This window comes from Pinus tabuliformis, chromosome 2_1, assembly GCF_031772625.1.
Source record: "Pinus tabuliformis cultivar Carrire ecotype Pingquan chromosome 2_1, CPIR1, whole genome shotgun sequence".
Taxonomy (NCBI): Eukaryota; Viridiplantae; Streptophyta; class Pinopsida; order Pinales; family Pinaceae; genus Pinus; species Pinus tabuliformis.
In genome coordinates this window covers 228,406,561-228,425,530 of record NC_142299.1, presented here as the reverse complement: position 1 = coordinate 228,425,530, position 18,970 = coordinate 228,406,561, and the positions used below count along the sequence as shown (strand labels likewise).

Here is an 18,970-nt window from a genome sequence, read left to right as displayed (position 1 = left end):
CAAACTCCTTCATTATGCCTTTGAACCAATATTCACCTCCCTATAGAAGGCATGTACACTATGCAATGGATTCCTCTAAGATGAATAGCTTGAGTTATTTGGAATGAGCCGCTTTCTCATTAAAGTTCTCTGAAAAGGATCTCATCACCTTAAAAATAGATCCTTGAAATAAATAACAGAACTGGAGCCAACCATCCTCCTCAAAGTATTTATGACCCTAAGGAAATTTATCAAGGAATCAAGAACTAGTAGGTCCAAATTGTAGTACTGGAGGTTTTGGTGCCATATTATACTTTGTGGGGGAAGAATTGGAAACCTCAACCTTGTGTAAGGTCAAGTGGAAAAAAGGTGATAGCTAAAAGGGTTGAAGTAGAACATTTCTATTATTAGGAAGATCACATAAAAAGGGAAACTTAACTTAAATCATGATATTTCACAGGGAAACTACACATGCGAGATCCATCATGATAGGAGATAGGGTGACAGCCCAATAAATCAAAATCTCAAGTATGGTGATATTTTAAAATTTAGTGAATCCTAACCAATTAAGTTATGCATTAAAGTAACTGTTACACAATTATGTCTTATCCTTACCAAAAAATATGGATGACCCAATACCAATTCTTCATCTGGTAACTATTATATCCTAAAGAAAGTCTAAACTTGATGACCTCAACAATTAACTTAGCGCTACGTTGAACTTCGTCTGGTGAATCTACTGTATTCTTACTCTGGATGTGACGAATAAAGTTTACAGGATAAAATGTTGTTGCAGGTAGAGGATCTGGTCAAAACTCTCAAAACAAATTCCACTAACTTCTTTGACCATCCCTGACTCCAGTATTTTTCATATCGAACATAATCACAAGTATTCACATGTACCACAACTTTGGGTCCAATCTCCCACCATGCGAATAAAGGATTTAAAGTCGAGCACGTGAGGGAATCATTGGATTATTAACCATTGACTTATGTTTTTAACCAACACGAGGCTATCCACATTTAATGTAATGGAAGCCAAGGCACCTCAGTACATCTTGTGAGGTACAAATAAATGTTTTTAATTCAAGTGACCTGCAAGATCTAGTAACTATGAGACATTGATGTATTCCCCACTCCTTTCCATATAATGTGTTGAATTTGATGGGGGAAGAACCATTAGAAGGAGGGCCTTAAGTAATCCCTCATCAACTAACACAAGACATAAAAGAAATTTGGAAGATTTATGATTAGAAAATAAAAATGATATCAACATATTAACAACATAATCATGCCATAAGGTGGTTTTCATAATTATGGCCCAATAATTTTCATTTTTTTTTTTTTTTAATAGAAGAGAATAATTAAGAAGAGGAAATAGTGGAAAGAAGAGAATCTCCCTACTTTACCACCTCTACCACATTGTCCTTGCATATTTCAACTACAAATTCTTCCTTGGACATTAGCTTTTGGTGGAACTTCAGTCTATGGCCATGTTGGAAACAATGTTAATACTCATGGGGGTGAATCAATATTAAGGCTAATTTTAAATTTTTATTCCAATTAATTTTTCATTCAAACTTGGAATTCATTATATGAGAGCAGTCATTAACCAACAACAACATCAACCCTATAAATCAACACAAGCATATGCATCATGAGCAACAAACACATGAGACACAAAAGTTTTACGTGGAAACCATTTCGGGAAAAAAACACCAAATATTGTTGTTGTTATTGATGTAAAATAAGAGCACATACTCTATTACATCAATCTACTTGTGAGTCACCACTAACAGGAAGCACCAACTCCCTTTGATTCTTTACTAGCACCTACTAGCAAGAAGTACCAACTCCCTCCTTTTGTAGGCACTTGTTCAACTTACCAGAAGCACCATGTGAAGCACCAACTTGCATGAGGCACCAACCCCCAAGCCTTCTCAAGCACTCATTAGATATAGAATCACCAACTTGCTGTATGTAGGCTCCAACCCACACTTAAATAGGAATTCAATGTTCTCTATCCATGGAAGCCACTCTACCTAATATCATCATTGTTCTTTGCTCACTCTGCTCACTCTAAAGCAACCCACTTCTCTGCTCAATAATAGTCACTCATCACGGTCCACGCAACACTCTGTTCTCTACTTTGCATCAATATACACTCATCTCTCAACCTTCTATTCCTTAAGCTCTTGCGACCTCTTACACTGTAGCACAGGCTCTCTTAGCCTTCTCCCTTTGCACAAGCACCTTTAGCCTTTATCATACAACACCACTCTCTCTCAGGGTCTCTTTTCTTTGCATAGGCACTCTCCAGCGTTTCTCTGCAGAACATGATCACTTAGGCTCACACAATAGCATTTACACTCTCACATATATCTCCTCACGTCTCTCAACAATGTTGTATTCCCCCATTTTGCTCAATTGTGCTCCTCTGTTTTGTTCCTTTACTACACACTAGTCGATGTTGCCTCTGATGTCAACAACGTAAACTTTGAAATGGGAACTAATACTATTACCCGTTTTGTAGAGATAGCAAAAAGGTGACCCGATTTTGAAAAGGGGCGATGCAGAACACACATATTTTTTTAGAGCATAGTTTTTGGCACTTTAAATAACCGATACGATTACTCGTTTCGTAGGGGTAGTAAAAACATGACCCGATTTTGAAAAGTGGTGATGCAGAATACACTTCTTTTTTTTTGGAGCATATTTTTGACACTTTAAATCTTCTTATATATCAAATATAAATATTTATTTTTAAATGTTAGTGATTTTCATGTTGATTTCAAAACGTGTTGATGCAACATACCTTTTTTTTAGAGAACTTATTTTTCACACTTTAAAATTTATTATGTCCAATTTTTTTTTAAATTATGATTACTTAACGAATTTTCAAGTTGTTTTATTTTTCTTTTTTTAAATGTTGATTACTTAAAAAAACAAATATAAAAATATATATAAAAAAGGACAAAAAAATGTTAAAAAAAATATCTCATAAACCATAAAAGAATTTGGAAAAAAAAAAAACAAAATTTAAAATATATATATATATATATATATATATATATATATATATATATATATATATATAATTAAGTAAAAAAAAAAAAAAAAAAAAAAAAAACACTAACAAAAACTAGAAAAAAATAAAAAATAGAAAATAAAAACAAACTAGATTAAAAAATAGAAAATTAACAAAAAGAAAATTATTAAACTAGTAAAATTAATATTAAAAACATTTAAAAAAAACTAAAATAACTAAAATAAATTAAAAAAAAAAAAACAAATAAAAAACAAAAAACAAAAACAAAAAACAAAAACAAAAAAACAAAAAAAAATATGAAAATTTTAAAAATATATATATTTTTTCAAAATAGAGAAACTAAAGTTTAAAAATAATATGTATTTTTGAAGGGAGGTTTCCCCCGAGATCAAGTTCTGGGCTAGCTCGTCGGCGCGGAGCGAAAGGATTTCCCAGGGTTCGAACTTGAGACCACCCACCGTCATGTATCAAATCTTAGACAAGGGTTTGGATGGCAGATCAAAAGGCCTGCAGGTGTCTGCATCCCACCTTGCGATCTGGAATCTGAAGAATGGGCGTTTCGATCTGATTAAAATCCCTCCGCAGTTTCAGAGGCTCGTATCGGGCACCCGCCAGATCACCGATGATGGCCTTCTGGTTGCTGGCTGCGACGGCCTGTATACACAAGTCCATCTCCTTTTCCGCCTAAGAGGGGGCAAAGGGGGTTTCGGCTATCCTATGAGGGGCGCCGTCACCAAGATCGGCCAGAAGAAGACCAGCAATCTTGATGCTTGCCGCGACTTGAGTGGAAGGTGGCTTCGCCGCGTGAACGCTGAGAAGAAATCTGTAGTTTTTCACACTGATTTGGTCAATGCAATCAAAGAAGGGGGCCTGCATGTGGCAGATCTGCCCCCTCACATAACGGTTTGGGCCAAATCTTGCAGATCCGGGATGGATCTAACCGATCTGTCCAGTCCCAGGCAGCAGATCGGTGGAATGGTGCATCGGCTGAGCGGAGGGGAAGCAGATCTTGAAATGCAAAGGGCAGAAAGGTTCAACAAGAGGTTAGATCTGGAAGACAGTCTACAGTCAGAGCACTTGCTAATCAGCAGTGACATCAGGTCAGGCAGACCAGGAACTCAGCGAAAACCCAGCCCTCAGGTAACAACAAATCATTTTCATTTTCAGATTTTTATTAAAACCCCAGAGGGGAAAACCTGTTTAGTGTGGGTACATACAGGAAGCACTATCATGCAGCTGAAACAGCAAATCTGGGCAATGACCGGATATCCTGTTCAGTTTCAACATTTGGTCAGAGGCAGGTGGTCTCTCCAGGATAATAGATCTTTGGGAAGTTATGAGATTAGTCCAGAAGAAACTATTGTTTTAAACTTCAGGCTGAGAGGAGGGGCTATGCATCAGGGACAGACAAGCTTCTCAGGAGGAGAAAAGGGGAAGAAGGTAGCACCTCAGCATCAAACCAAAGGGTTTTCTTCCTACAAAAACATTCTTCAAGGCAACAGAGATTCAGGGTCTTCTCCAGAACAAGGCGGATATATACCCAGGCCATATATAGTAGATCAGCTAGGGGAAACTCCAGCCCTTAACTTTGACTCTTCAGGGATCGATGATTTCGTAAAGGACTATGAAACGCAGGCCCTAATATGCCGTTTCAACAGTTTTTGGCCAAAACCTCTGGACCTATTTCACTGGATTTTCACCAGTTGGACCATGGAATGTGATATACATCTATGCTCTAAGGGGTTTTTCATCGTCAGATTTGCATCCAGGGAAGTCAGGGATACAATCATCAGTGCTGGACCCTGGTTCTGGGGAACGTCGGGACTGTTCATGACTCCATGGTTTCCAGATTTCGACCCAAATAAAATGACTGTATCCAAAGTACCGGTCTGGGTCCGTTTATACAACCTTCCCCTCCATTTCTGGAGTGAACAAGTCTTGGAAGGAATAGGGAACAACATAGGAAAATACATCAAAACAGATCTGGAAAGGATTGATGAAAGGGTCTACACTTTCGCACGCATTTGTGTGGAAGTAGATTTAAGCAAGGGGCTGCCAGACAATATAAGGCTGATCTACAAACAACAAAATTGGCTGCAAGCACTAGACTACGAAAACACAGCTTTCAGATGTAGGCTTTGCAGGCAAACAGGACATCTGCAAAGCACATGCCCAGAAGCCAAGAAAGCAAACGACAAAAGAAAGCAGAAAGGGAAGCAGAGGAAAGGATGGCAATTTTCTCCCCCTAATGCAGAAGGTGAAGAATCAGAAGCAGAAGAAGAAGATTCCCCTGAAGAGAATGCTGAATCATCTCAAGAAAAGGAGACCCAGAAGGAAACCACAGTAGACAATAAGGTCTCACAGCTTCATCCAAATCAGGTAGAAAAGGCAAACGAGGAACAAAGTATGGGAGGGATCAAACGGCACCATCAGTCAGATACTTCAGATTCAGACAAGGAAGGGGGTTCTCAGAAAGCAGAAACCCAGTTAGTTATAGCTTCGATCGAGCCCACCCAAGGAGAATGGCGCAAGGTCGAAAAGAAAAAGGGAAGAAAAACTTGATGTGTAAAGTTTAAACTCAGTTTTTCTTGCCCTCTTTTTTCTCTTTTTTCTCTTCAATCTGCACGTTAGTTCTTTAACGTTGCGTGGGGTGCGGAAGCACTCGAGCCCAATGGGCAGATTATGGAAATGCCTCAATGCATCTGCTAGTGTAACTTTTCATTTTTCTTAATAAAAAGTTACCGTTTTTTCCACTGGAAAAAAAATAATATGTATTTTTTATTTTTAGTTTTTTTAAATTACTAAGCCCTAGCTCTTTTATTTAAAGACAAAAAAAAATTTAAATTTTACATTTTTTTAAACAATTTTTTTTTATTTAAAAAAAATAACAATTATTTTTTTATTTAAAAAAAATTGAATTATTTTTTTAAACAATTTTTTTAACAAATTAACAACTTTTTTAAAATAATTTTTTTTAATAAAAAAAAATATTAATTATTTTTTTGAAACAAATTTTTTGATTTAAAAAAAAATAATTACCCCGCGCCGCCCAGCCCCCCATGGTGGTGCAGCCCTGGGCGGAGGGTCCACGTGGAATTGCCTCTTTGCCCCCCCGTCGCCTGTGGTGGCACCACGGTTGGCCGAGAGACAAATCCCCGAATTGCCTCTATGCCCCTCAACTGCCCGTGGTGGCACAACCCTGGACGGAGGGGTCTGCATGTAGACCCTCCGCCCAGGGCCGCACCACCACGGGCGGAGCGGGGTAATTTTTTCTTTTTAATAAAAAAAAATTGTTTAAAAAATAATTTTTTTTAATTAAAAAAAACAGTTTAAAAAAAATCGTTAATTTTATTTTTTTAATTAAAAAAAAAATGTTTAAAAAAATAATTAAAATTTTTCTTTTTAAACTAAAAGAAAAAATTGTTTAAAAAAAATTGTTAATTTTTTTCCTTTTAAATAAAAGAGCTAGGGCTTACTAATTTTTTTTTATTATCATTATTAAAAAATCAAAAATACGCTCACAGGGGTTTGGTCTCATGGCCAACGGACGGTCTATTAAGTCGTTCGTGTCGCTATGCAGGTTACGAGTTCAAGTCTCATCTTACCCAAGGGTCGCGCTTGCCGGCTGTGCGGTTCCTCCTAACGGTTATAGTGGCAGCCGGTGGGATTCAACCTCGTGTAACGCGAGTACGATACTATCGCCGTTGCCAATTCCACTAGTCAAAAAATAAAAAAATACATATTTTTTAAACTTTAAATGTTTTTTTTTTTGAAAAGAGATATATATATATATATATATATATATAGATAATTTTCATATTTTTGTGTTTTTTTTATAATTTGAGTTTATTTTTGCTTTTTTAATTTACTTTTAAATGTTTTTTATATTAATTTTATTAGTTTTTTTAATTTTTTGTTTTAATTTTTTCTATTTTCACTCACTTAATTTTATATATATTTTTAAATATTTTTTTTTTTATTTTTTTTCCAAATTCTTTTATGGTTTATGAGATAAATTTTTTTTAACATTTTTTTGTCTTATATATATATATATATATATATATATATATATATATAGTAATCAACATTTAAAAAAATAAAAATAAAACAACTAGAAATTTTTTTTATGGTTTACAAGGTAATTTTATTTTATTTTTTTCAATTTTCTTTTTAAATATGTTTTTCTTACTATTTACTTGTTTATAATTTTTAAGCTTTTTTTAGTTTTTTAATTCTTATCTTCTATAGGTTAATTTTTATTTTTTTTTGCATTTATATATATATATATATATAGTCTTTTTTTATATATTTGATTTTTTTCTTTTATTTTATGTTTTGTTTTTAGTATATATTTTAATTTATGTTTTGTTATTTTTTTTTAACTTTTTTTTTGTTTTGTGTTTTTTCATTGTTTTAATTTTTTAATTTTTAATTTTATTTTATGTTTTCATTATTCTTTTGAAATTTTAATGTTTTTTAGGGTCATGATAAAATATTTTATGCCATTATTTCGAAATGTTGAAATTTTACCCTTGAAAAAAAAGTGTTATCCCAACATCAACACTTTTTGTTTTGAGGGTGTTTTTTACACAAAATTTACCATTGAAAAAAAAAGTGTTATTCGAACATCAACACTTTTCATTTTGAGGGTGTTTTTTGGACAATTTTTGCACAAAAAATTGGTTTTCACTGCCATTTTTAAAACACGTTGAAAATTTACCCTAGAAAAAAAAAGGTGTTATTCCAGCATCAACACTTTTCATTTTTAGCACTGTTTTTTATGTTTTTACGGGGTTTTTAGACCAGAGTTCCCATTTTGAGTTTATAGTTCCCATTCAAAGTTTACATTGTTTGTCCTATATCCACACTACTTAAGTGTACCTCAACATGTCTCTCCATTCTACTGTTGCATCTGACTATGCCACTATTGCCTCATTAAAATCAGAGTATTGGGTCTTGAGCGCTTCACCAACTCTCTGTGTGATTCTTCATGCTGAGAATTTAATCTCAATACAACTAACACTTCATCCAAGGCTCCCATGCTTATTCATGGCTCACTAAAATTGATTGTACCTCAGGATGGATTCTTTTTCCTTCATTTAATACACTGAGGCGTGCATGGGAAAATCAAAGGTAGCTTTCTCAGCTTAAGGGAGGCCCAACACTCTTCCCTGCAAAAACATGGTCCTCTTTGTCTTCGCAAAATAATCTCTGCAGTCGCCATTACTTATGCGACCAACTCTCTTGCACTCGTTTATTCAATTCCTGACTCTCCATCTGCATACACTTAATTCTACACTATCGGAGCTCCACTCATCATAACTCTTATTAAAACAATGTTACAATATTACAATATTTTGAAGTGACTTTAGCTCCTTCTTGCTTAGCCCCTTTTCTTGTTTACCCTCCATAGGATCGCTGCCTATGGCTAGTGACTTCATATCCCACCATGCTTCAATTTCGGGGCTCCCCATACATTGTAACTTCTTATTATTTTGTTGTTATGAAATGAGATATTTCAATATTCTTAGCCCCTCTTGGTTAGCCTCTTCTTTTTTTTCACCATGGGACAGAATGCCATTACCAACAACATAGCTTTTACGTGCTAAGCCCTCTAGGACCTGTTGGGGGCTTATCTCCCTGTATGTTATGAAACCAGCTCACAAAAAGATAGAAAAGATAGATCAATGCCTTAGAATTCAGCCTCTTCGAGGGGGAAACCTCTTTTACATTACAAAAATGAACAATTCTTGGATCATACAAATGACAAGACCTCTTTTCTATATATAGGAGTCTAGGGGGTCATAATATAATCAGAGCCGACATAACAATAATAATGGAAGGGCACAATAATAAGAATAGTGGGCTTCTATGGGGCACAATAATAACAATATGGGGACTACATGGGCACAACAATATAATAAGAGGGTTGTACTAATAACAATAATGGGTTACTCTAGTAGTATAGGGACCTAACATGCCCCTCTCCTTCAAAAAGTGTTTTCCTCAACGCTTGAGTAGTTCTTTTTGCTTCTGTATAAATTCTTGTCCTCCTATGTGGAATCTTCAGTGGGTAAGTTCTTCCACTAGATGATATATTCTGAAATTGATATATTTCATAGCTTTCGATTTCTCGGTTCTGTGACTACTTTAGGTTCCAATATGATTTTTCCTTCCTTTTCAAGTTCTCGCAATACTATTTGAACTGGGATCTTCTACAACTTTTGAATGAGTTCCCACTCCTTTGGGCATATGGATATATGTAAGGCCTGATGTTTGGAGGAACACTTCGTGGAATAAAATGAATATCATGATCATGATCACGAATAGGTGGGAGGCTTTTGGGAGTCTCAAATACCTTGGAATGATTTTCCAAAATGTTTTGGAGATCTGGAGAAATACATGATTTCAATGTGAGATCCTCTAGTGAACATAATTGTGCAATTACACCCCATTGTTCTTTATTTAGGAGCTTGATCATGATGTTAGATTTGATTATCTTTCCAGGTTTTCCTTTGATACCCCTCAATTCAACTTCCTTTCCTTCCCAAAAAAATTTCAAGAAAAGTTCTTGAAAATTAAAAGCTATCGTACATAAAGATTGTAACCATTGGACTCCTAATAAAACATCAACACCACCCATTGGAATGGAAAGCATTGGGATATTCAATGCATATTCTCCCATGGATAGCTTGATATTATGGCACTTTCTAGAGCAATTTATGGTTCCTCCACTTGCAACCATCACTTGACACTTTGGTGCTGGATATAGGAAGCAATTCAATTCCTTGGCTATCTTACAATCAATAAAATTATGGGTACTACCCAAATCAATCAACACCCTTACCTTTTTCTTCTTGATATGTCATTCTATCTTGACAGTTTGAGGAGTGGTAATTTCTTCTAATGCATTACAAGATATGGTCGGATTAATTTCTTGAGACTCGATGTGATCTTTCAATTCTTGAACATTTTTCTTCTTGATATGTCCTTCTATATTGATAGTTTGAAGAGTGGTAATTCCGTCCAATGAATTACAAGATATGGTCAGATTCATTTCTTCTTTCTCGATGTGATCTTTCACTTCTTGAACCTTTTTCTTCTTGATATGTCCTTCTATCTTGAGAGTTTTAGGAGTGGTAATTCTTTCCAATGTTTTACAAGATATGGTCGGATTCATTTCTTCTTTCTCTGGGGTTGGTTCCTGGTATATATACTCTTCTTTTGACATTCCTTGATCCTTTTCTTCCTCCTCTCCACAATCAATGTAAAATAATTTCTTCTCAGCACACTTATCACCTTTAATTTATTTGTTATCACAATTGTAACAAAACCCTTTTTCTCTTTTTTCTTCCGATTGTTGTGGTGTAACCCTTGTAGGTTGTGGAAGGCTAGGAGAAACAACACTTCCATCTTTATAGTTGTGAGGGGTAGACTTCCTTGTTGCCATAATTTTTCTTTCCACTTTGTAACAAAGCCATTTTTCTCTTTTTTCTTCCAATTGTTGTGGTGTTTCTCTAAAGAAGGTGTTTCTCTTTTTATCCTCATAATGTGCTATCATTTCCTCCATGAAAATTTACCACATAACAAGTTGTTTATGAGAGCAAAGCCCTTTATACCATAAAAAATGGTCTGGTTCTAAATATGAAGATACAATACATACCTTTTGTAACAGTGGTACACCATGTAGATCAAAATATTGCTCCATCTGTAGTATCCAATTTACTGGATCCTTTCCATCAAACTTTCTCATATCGCCTTTTCTTTATTTCAAGAGCTCGATCTTGAAATGAATGTAACTCTGTACTTTCAAATATCAAAGTTTTGAACTTGTCTCCTGCAACAGCCCTCTGAGTCATCTTTCTAACCCCACAAGTCTTATCAGAATTTGATTCTCCAAGAAAGATTTATGCTCAATCTCCTAAGATGACCTGATTATATAATGTTTCAGTAGAGCGACCTTGTACAATGTGCCACGTGTCACTGTTTCGACCTTCGGATCTGAAAACTATGCACAGAAAACTACAGTCCATCTTCTTTTCGTAACTTCTTACTAAATATCAATTTGTTGTTTAAAGAGAAAGTTATGACAATTTTCCCAAGGTCACCAATTTAGTATGTAATTCAAGAGTCTGCAAACACCCTAAATTCCTTAGATCATATATCCGAAAATATAGTGACACAAGATCTGAAATTCAAACCCAATATTTAGAATGATTTCTTCTCAAATGGGTTTTTTCTTTAGCTTCTGGAACTTTGTAGTGAAAAGGTTATAGCGAAAATACCATGATGACCTGTTTTAGATGAAATTTTGGAGCTTGCAAAAACCCTAACTTCCTCATATCATATCTCTAAAAATGTAGCACGACAAGATATGAAATTTGGACGTGCACTTCCGCAAGGTCTCTTATGAAATGGATTTTTTTGTTAGCTTCTGAAACATCGCAGAAAAAAAAATAAAAAATTATAGTGAAAATACCACAATGACCTGTTTGGAGCAGCAAAACCCTAGAATCCAAAGCTCTGATACCAAATATTATGAAACTAGCTCACAAAATGTTATAGCTCTGATACCACTTGTAGCTCTAACCTAGAAATATTATAGATCTGATATAAAAATATAAGACAATGCAAATAAACCCAGAAATAATATGAAATGATTATTTATTGATATCAAACCCTTAAGGTAGGGCAACACCATACATTCACTCCTTAAGGAAGGATAGCACTCCACAAGCCATATGCCTGTTCATACAATAATCATTGACTATCCCTTGACATGGAATCTCTATCCTCTATATAGGCCTCATACATACAATACCATGGGTCATTACCATGGTTCCCTTATACCATCAACTAATACCATGGGCCCATTACATTATTACTAACTACTTGTGGTCCCTTACATGATATGGGTTAACCACCTTATTTATTACTATGGCCCATCCCATTATCACATTATTACCTTGGGTACCTCCCTTGGTACCCCATATTATCCCCCCTAGGTATATAACATTCCACCCCCGTAAGCATGTTTCGTCCCCAAAACATGGGAAGAACACAAATAATAAGATCTACTCAAAAGATTATTCCACTGGTACCATGCACGTGCATCTAGCCATCCAAGAGAAAGGTGAACCCGCAGTCTCACTGGTGTCTCGCTCGCTTGAGATGGAAGTTGACTGTGGTAGCTCTTCTGTGTTGATGTGTGGTAGGTGGATCTTCGCTCCTCTCTATCTGTCCTGCAAGGGTTGTTGTCCGTGTGGCTAATTGGTTGCCATCTTGATGGTTATCTTGCGGGGTGATGTGGGTGATGATATGTTGAAGTTTAAACCCACGATGGTTTTTTCTTTAATTCAACCTGTTGTGGTGTCTTCTTTTCCAATATGACTTCAACCACTAAGCCCTCATCTGATGTACCTGTAACCTTTTCTGCTTCAGCCTCTGTTTGTGTTTGAATGTTGATCATTAAAGGCTCATCATATGATATGTCAGTCCCTGAAACATCTTCTGCTTCAGCCTCTACCTATTTATTGATGGAAATATCCTGTAATGTAATTTTCTTCTTTTTATACCAGAGCTTCAGGAATTTATTCTGCACATTAATATTGATATTACCCGGAGATTCCATCCAAGGATATCCCAAAACAACATCCATATCATCCATCTTTGAAGTATAAAAATCACCATGCAACACATACTTATCCATAGAAAGCTTTAAATCCTTATAAATTTGAACATCCTCATCGTCAACCTGTGTATTTTCAATTTGTTTTGCTGGAACTTCAAATTTTTTTGCCAAGTTGACATTTATGATATTTTTCTTGCAACTCGGATTTATAGACACAATGATTTTCTCTTTCTGAATCAATCCATGAACCTGCAATACAGAGATACCAGCAAAAAATAACCCTTTTGGTTCCTTGGTTTCCTTCTTTCCTGTAAAAATAAAATCTTTGCTAGGCTGTGTGTCTGTCTGTTTGAGCTTATCCACAAGATTATATTTACGGTCAAAGTGCTCTATAAGAGCTTTTTTGAAGGCATCCCAAGTCAAAAACCTTCCATTGGAACGTTGATGCTCTTGCCACCATTGTCGTCTTTCATTGTCCAAGTACATGCTTCCCACCATAAGCTGAGTCTCATTATCATAGACGTGATCCAAATATTTCTCCATTTGTGCTAGCCATCTAGCTGGATGAGAGCCATCAAATTTATACAAGTCCCTCAAAGCCCGATCTAGGCCTGCCATCACAAAAAATATTGGCAAAAATTTGAAATGGTCACAATTCCGTCAATATTGCTCAGAATCCCTATTATAACCTGTTTTTAGAAATGGAACAATCATTTTGCATCTACCCATGTGGTAGAAATCTTGATCCAGGCACTTGGAATTTTAGATCTGTGCTGCAACTCTCCCGCCGTCACCAAAATTTCTGCAAAAAAGAGTTGATTTTAAATAAGCGATATCTCCCTCATCCGGACTCCGATTCAACTGATTTTTTTTTGAATTTGGGTATTTTTTCACAAAGAATCCAGATCTACAATTAGATTTTGCAAATCTTGCACCAGGACGTCCAAATCTGCGCCGCCAACTCGCTGCCCTGAAAAATTGTCTACAACCCCACTGATTTTTAGATCAGCGATATCTCCTTCATTCGGACTCCGATTCAACCGATTTTTTTTTTGAAATCGGCTATTTTTTCACAAAGAATATAGATCTACAATTATATTTTGCAGATCTTTCACCAAAACGTACAGATATGATCTGCAAACTCGCTGCCCCCGAAATCCTGCAAAAAATCTCCCCTTGTGCCCAAGAAAGTGCTCTGGTACCACTTGTTATAGTCAGGGGATAGTCAAGGATTATTGTATGAATATGCATATGGCTTTTGAAGTGCTCTCATTCCTTAAGGAGTGAATGTTGCCCTACCTTACAGGTTTGATATCAATAAATAATCATTTCATATTATTTCTGGGTTTATTTGCATTGTCTTATATTTTTATATCAGATCTATAATATTTCTGGGTTAGAGCTACAACAAGTGGTATCAGAGCTATAACAAGTGGTATCAGAGCTACAACAAGTAGAATTGGAGCTATAACAAGAGCTACCAGATCTATAACAAGTGGTATCAGAGCTATAACAAGTGGTATCAGAGCTACAACACAAAAAGATAAGAAAGATAGATCAATGCCTTAGAATTTAGCCTCTTCGAGGGGGAAGCCTCCTTTACATTACACAAATGAACAATTCTTGGATCATACAAATGACAAGACCTCCTTTCTATATATAGGAGTCTAAGGGGTTGTAATATAATCAGAGCCGACATAACAATAATAATAAGGGCACAATAATAACAATAGTGGGCTTCTATGGGGCACAATAATAACAATATGGGGACTACATGGGCACAACAGTATAATAAGAGGGTTTTACTAATAACAATAATGGGTTACACTAGTAGTATAGGGACCTAACACTGTATTCCAGCACTGTTCCTTTGTTTCTCTAGCTTCTACAACCAAGCACTGCCACATCGGAGCTCCCTGTATCGGTACTTCCTCTTTATTCAATTATGGAGAAGCTCTGAAATCTCCAGCCTCTAAAATATTCCCACTTGGCATCTTCACAACACTTTAGGTGCTAAGGTATTCCATTTTTCCTTGGTATATCGTTGTTAGGGTCCAACTCTAACCCCCTTATTTATGTAATAAGGTTGAGTCATAGTTATAGTTAGTTAAAGAGTCAATAAAGCCCATATTAATAATTGTAAGTGGTTGACCCGCATTTAAAGAAGGGACCACAGTTAGTTGCAAATGGGCCATGGTATTAGATAGATAGTATTAATAAGAACCATGGTACTAACCCATGGTATTGCATGTATGAATCCTATATAAAGGATAGAGACTCCCCTTAAGGAGCGTCATGTCTTATTTTGTAATTGAGCCTAGCTCTATTGGAGTTTGCCCCCTCGAAGAGGTAAGTGAACATTGCTTTCCTTTCTGAAATAACAAGATACATGTTTTTATTTCTTATTGTTCTGTGTTCTAGGTATATTTCTTCGCATATTTGGTATTCTGGTATCTTCTCGTAGGTCAAGAGCATAACAAGTGGTATTAGAGCAATTTCCAAGGTCGGTGGGATCTCCATTTTTAGCAGATTTTTTTTTGGCTAGAGACGTGTTCTGGTGCCTTTAAACCACAGGATCTGTCGTTGAGCGCATAAACCTGTAGATTTGGGGAGGCATACACGTAGGAAATACAAGAGGTGGTCATGCTTGTTGGACTCCCTTATAACCCTTATGGGTACCCCTTTGAGTAGTAGCACATTAGACAGAACCGCACACGGACTGTCTTCTAAGTACCCTCTAGGTATATCAAAAGCCCCCTAGACTCTCTTGAAACCTCGTATTGATAAACCATCGGTCGTATTGCTGCTATAGTACACCGAGAACAACATTCGTGGAGATTACTCGTGTGTATGATAGGGTAGTTGGGTTGTATGGCTAAGGGTATGGTTGATGCTCCTTGGTTAGTGCCCTGAAAGATTGGGCCGAGTACTACTAACGGGCCCTTATGTATATTGCGATCTGTAACACCTGACACTCCTTGAGACCATAGTTCCCTTGTCTCTCCCTATATCACGCATCATCTTTGGCAGATCAGATCTAGTAGATTGGGTTCTGTTGCAGCCGCAACAATCAGTTCTGCCATTCAGATCTATCAGATCCACCAATCAAATCTATCAAATTTTCCATTTAGATCCAGCAGTTTGGGTTCTATAGCAGTCGCAACAATCAGACCCTCCATTCAGATCTAGCATCAGGGGTTCTATCACTGCCACATTCCTACTCATACTCTGCAGTTGAGGGTTTCGCCGACAAATCTGACTATTTGTGTGGCTCCTATACCTGGGCGTGATTCTCGCAAGACATTGGGTAGAATTAACTTTTCTAGGAATTGGCTACTACGGTATTCCTAAGTGAGGAGTAAAACTCCTTTCAGAGTAAAAAGAAAAAATTTGAGACCCTCCTGGGATGCTTTTAGGAAACTTAGCCCATAATAATAAGGTTGACGGGCTAAGCAAGGTGGTATCATTCACTTGTCAGCATCAAAATTTTGGGTGGTCCCAATTTTTTTTCCATAGTAACGACAAGTGCACTGGATCTATGCATGGTACAAACCAGAGCTCAAGCTATGGCCAATGAGCAGATAGACACCCTTGAACAAAAGTTGGAGGCATTAACGAAGTAGTTCCAGACCTTAAATGACACAATCACAAAGGGCAAGTCGGGGGAACAATCAGAGGCATATGATTTTAAGGAAAACCTTGAGGGCGAGTCTAGCCATTCTCTTCACTTCTATGCAAACCACCAACAGTCCCAACCTCGACCACCCAAGCTGGACATGTATAAATTTGATGGCTCTTATCCAGCCATATGGCTAGCGCAAATGGAGAAATATTTCACATTGAATCACATCAAAGATGATGCGACTAAGCTAAGTGTGCGAAGCCTGTACTTGGACCAAGAAAGATGGCAATGGTGGCAGTGGCATAAATGTTGTTATGTAATGCTAATGACTTGGCATATATTCTCAAAAGCCCTTTCTGATCACTTTGACCGTGAATCTAACTTTTTGGGTCATCTTACTAAGCTCTGATAGACAGGCATAGTGCAAGAAAATATTAAATCCTTTGAAGCATTAGCCTTCCACACAACAGGTCTAGTAGATGAATTCTACTTGGAATGTTTTGTCCGTGGTCTCAAAGATGCCATACAAGCCCACGTCCGACTGCAACACCCAATGTCATGGATGGCAACAAGATAGCTCGTGAAGTAGAACACACGCTAGCAGCCCAATCGACTCGTCCAAATTTCATATCCAAGGGAAGCCCCACCCAGGCTTCGAGCACTACCCAAACACTTAAGGTTCAAAGGATTTCACCAACGGAAATGGCAAAAAGAAGAAAGCAAGGATTGTGTTACTACTATGATGAGAAATACTCCACGAGGCATAAATGCAAGAATCCCAAATTCTTTGAAATTGATGCTACTAATCACAGTTCATCTGAGGAAGCCCCACCATTTGAGGGACTAGAGGAGGAAGATGAGGACAACTAGCCAAACAATGAGCTCCTAGCTACACCTGAAGAACAAGTTATCTCGCTTCATGCTTTGGCAGGAATTTATTCTCCCCAAACTCTCAAAACCATAGGTTTTATTAAGCATCGCCCTGTAGTAGTCTTGATTGATAGTGGCAGTACATAACTTTATCCATCAAAGAGTCGATGAAGCAGTGCATTATTTTGTTAGAGCAGTCTCTAATTTCCAAGTCCAGATTGCTGATGGGGGGATAATGAAATGTGAAGGCCGCTGTGAAAATGTCAAACTTCAAATGGGGGATTATCACCTAAAGACCCACATGTTTTCCATCAACATGGGTGGGTGTGACATTGTCTTGGGTGTTGAATGGCTCCGCACACTCGGCCCAATCACAATGGATTTCCAGGAGTTATATATGAGCTTTAAGCAGAATAACTACACACATACCCTCTGCGGACTCCAGGCAGGTGCTCCTTCTATCATCAGCTCGCATAGGATGGAAAAATTGTTAAAAAAGGGCCACCATGGAGTTATAGCCCAATTTAATGCCATCCAGGCCTTCGAACCCACTTCCCTTCATATTCATCCTGAGATGCAACATGTCTTAAACAACCATCTGCAAGTCTTTGACAAGCCTCATGAGCTTCCACCCTTGAGAGGGGAACATGATCATAGCATTACTTTGGTCCCAAGGGCACAACCACCAAATGTGTGCCCATATATATATCCTTTTTCCCAAAAGAATGAAATTGAAAAAATCATTAAGGAGCTCCTGGAAGTCGGTGTCATTCGTCCTATCATTAGTCCTTATTCATCGCCTGTGGTCATGGTGCTGAAAAAAGATGGGGAATGGCGTATGTGTCCAGACTTCAGGGCCCTCAACAAGCTGACGGTCAAAGATAAATTTCTCATCCTAGTTGTTGATGATTTGATGGATGAAATAAATGGGGCTCAATTCTTTACTAAGCTCGACCTTTGCTCTAGCTATCACAAAATTCGCATGAAAGAAGTAGACATTCCAAAGACTTCTTTCCGAACTCATGAAGGCCATTATGAATTCCTGGTCATGCCATTTGGTCTCTGTAATGCCCCATCCACTTTTCAGAGCCTCATGAATCACTTGCTCAAACCATATCTCAGAAAATTTGTCCTTGTTTTCTTTGATGACATCCTCATCTACAACCTCACCTAACATCTTCAGCATGTAGATCTGCTCTTGTAACTGCTCCGGAAACATAAATTATTTGTTAGATTCTCCAAGTGCTCTTTTGGCATGGAAGAAGTTGAGTATTTGGGCCACATTGTGGGGCGTGAAGGTGTTAGGGTGGATCCCAAAAAGATCCAGGCAATGCAGGATTGGCCTCAACCAAAGACCTTGAAGAGCTTGAGAGGATTTTTGGGTCTCACCGGCTACTATTGCAAATTTGTCCACAATTATGGTCGCATTGCTAGACCCCTCACTCACCTTCTCAAGAAAAATTCATTCCTCTGGAATGATGAAGCGCAATAGGCATTTATAGCTCTCAAACATGCCATGTGTTCCACTCCCATATTGGCACTACCTGACTTCACCAAATCTTTTGTGATTGAATGTGATGCTTCAGGTACGGGTATTAGGGTTGTCTTAATGCAGGAAGGTCGATCGTTGGCTTTCACTAGCAAACAATTAAGTGGGACAAATCTGGGACAATCTACCTATGAGAAGGAGATGATGGCCATCTTACATGCAGTGGATACCTAGCGACCATACTTATTGGGGCAACGTTTCCAAATCTGCATAGACCATCAAAGCCTTAAATATTTTTTGGAGCAACACCTATCCTTGCCACAAAAAAAT

General features: G+C 37.2%; 1 protein-coding gene across 1 annotated transcript in view; it reads left to right on the top strand.

The window, feature by feature from the left end:
• Positions 1-3,490: 3,490 nt before the first annotated feature.
• LOC149199560 (ubiquitin-like domain-containing protein) overlaps positions 3,491-18,970 on the top strand; it is a 42,022-nt gene continuing 26,542 nt past the window's right edge. The window contains exons 1-2 of the mRNA XM_089400616.1: positions 3,491-4,168; positions 4,265-4,468. Of these exons, the coding sequence (XP_089256742.1) occupies positions 3,491-4,168; positions 4,265-4,468 (882 nt within the window). The remainder of the gene's footprint in view (positions 4,169-4,264; positions 4,469-18,970) is intronic.